Genomic DNA, 2,013 nt, shown 5'->3' on the forward strand with positions numbered 1-2,013 from the left:
CTTTCAAGGTTTGTGACACACACTCAACTGGCCCCGTGACCCTCCGGTACCCCATCAGCACTCCTGCCCGGGGGCCACATTTGGCACTGTATTTGGGGTCTGCAGGTAGAATGTCCAATCTGGTCGCCAGAGAGAGGCCCTGGAGTGAGGCAGAGCCAGTTCTCCCTGGCGGCTGGAGCACTGCCCCGGGCGTGGCCGGGCTGCCCGTCTGGTCCCCTTGTACAAGAATCTGCATGCTTCCTCCCTTCGTTGTTTCCTTCCTCTCGGTTCCTCCCTCGCCAGCTTACCTGGAGGCAGGTAATAAAGCAGGAGGAGGGAGATGGATGGATGGGAAGGGTGGAGAGCCACGTGGTGCCATAAAGCCCAGCTAGAGAGGGCCCGTCCGGGGAGTGTCCAGCCTGCGGGAGTCAACGCTCAGAACGTGGACTGTCAGCCCCGTGAGCCAGAGCCGGGGCAGCAAGGCCCGGGGAAGGCCATGCACCGAGGCGCGCCAGGAGGCCTCAGAGGCCTCAAGGGGGCCGAGGGCTCCTCCGAGGACTTGGGGGGCTCTTGCCTGGAGGCCGGGAGGAGCTTTGGGGTGCTGAGGGAGAACGGCGAGGCCGAGGAGGCGGCGGGCGGCAGGAAGCGCGCCCGGCCGGTGCGCTCCAAGGCGCGGCGCATGGCGGCCAACGTGCGGGAGCGCAAGCGCATCCTGGACTACAACGAGGCCTTCAACGCGCTCCGCCGGGCGCTGCGGCACGACCTGGGCGGCAAGAGGCTCTCCAAGATCGCCACGCTGCGCAGGGCCATCCACCGCATCGCGGCGCTCTCCCTGGTCCTGCGCGCCAGCCCCGCGCCCCGCTGGCCCTGCGGGCACCTGGAGTGCCACGGCCAGGCCGCGCGCGCGGGGGGCAGCGGGGATGCGGGCTCCAGCCCGCCGCCGCCCGCCCCGCCGCCCGCCGGCCCCTTCGCGCCGCGCTGCGCCTCGTGCTCCCCGCACACGCCCCCGGGACGGCCCCGGGCGGTGGCCGAGGCTCCGGGCGCGGCCCAGGCGTCCACGGGAAGCTGGCGCCGAGGTCCCGGGGCTCCCTTCGCCGGGCCGCGGGGGCACCTGCGTGCGGGCCCCGGGCTGGGCTTCCAGCACTGCTGACTGGCCCCGGAGCGACCCGGTGCGCCTGGAGGGAGGCCGGCCGGGGAGCAACCAATGGCAGGAGGGCTACAAAAGGGAAGACTACTAAAAAACGTCCTGGACCGAGAAAAACTGAATGGCCAAGGCCTGATAGAGAGAGGAAGCAGCCTTGGCAGTTGGGAAGGAACTCGAGCCCAGGGCTGCACTCCCCAGCACCCCTCTCCGCCGTCCCGATCCCAACCAGGGGTGGCGGCTCTGGGCAAGGAGCAAGGATCGTGCTGGGGCTCTTTCTTCCATTTGGACTTGATGGACTCTTCTTGGAAAGTAAACTTCGCATTTCTGTGCCTTTGAGCCCTATGTTCTCTTGCTGTTTTTTAGGAGAAAGGGGGCTTTTGGACAGGGGGACTTGTATGTGGGAGTGTGGGTGACGCCCGGTGTGGTCTGATGATAGTGTGGCATCCACATCCCCTGCCCGTGCCCATACCCCAAGTCTGTGATCTGAGAGAGGCAACAGAAGGAGCTAAATAAAAACAGAAAAGCTATTATCTCTGTCTGCTATCAGGTGTCCACTGGGCCCAGTGGCTCAGGGTGGCAGGAAGGCCTGAGGTCTGGGAGCTCACTGTGGAATGTCAGGCCAAGGGCCTGATGCCCACAGGTAGTACCTGGGGCATTGATTCATGGCAAGCCCCCAGATGTGGTTGAGCATTGCGAGGAGCACTGTGGGAGAGGACATTATTTGAAGAGGGGGAGCGGCACCAAGAGACTCAGGATGCAGTCCATCTCATCTCTGGACAGGACACCCTGCAGTGAGCCACTCTGAGGGCTGCAATGGAAGTAGAGTCTGGGCCAGTCTCAGGAAAGGAAGGCTCGGGCAGACCAGGGCCTGGAGGCCAGTAAGTCCCGCC

At 65.4% G+C, this 2,013-nt stretch overlaps 1 protein-coding gene across 1 annotated transcript; it reads left to right on the forward strand.

The window, feature by feature from the left end:
* Window positions 1–362: 362 nt before the first annotated feature.
* On the forward strand, window positions 363–1,614 carry BHLHA9 (basic helix-loop-helix family member a9). The gene has a single exon (XM_078066442.1). It carries the CDS (start codon window positions 476–478, stop codon window positions 1,127–1,129), a length of 654 nt encoding a protein of 217 aa, XP_077922568.1. The 5' UTR covers window positions 363–475; the 3' UTR covers window positions 1,130–1,614.
* The last annotated feature ends 399 nt before the right edge of the window (window positions 1,615–2,013 follow it).

Source organism: Halichoerus grypus, chromosome 2 (genome assembly GCF_964656455.1).
Source record: "Halichoerus grypus chromosome 2, mHalGry1.hap1.1, whole genome shotgun sequence".
Classification (NCBI taxonomy): domain Eukaryota; kingdom Metazoa; phylum Chordata; class Mammalia; order Carnivora; family Phocidae; genus Halichoerus; species Halichoerus grypus.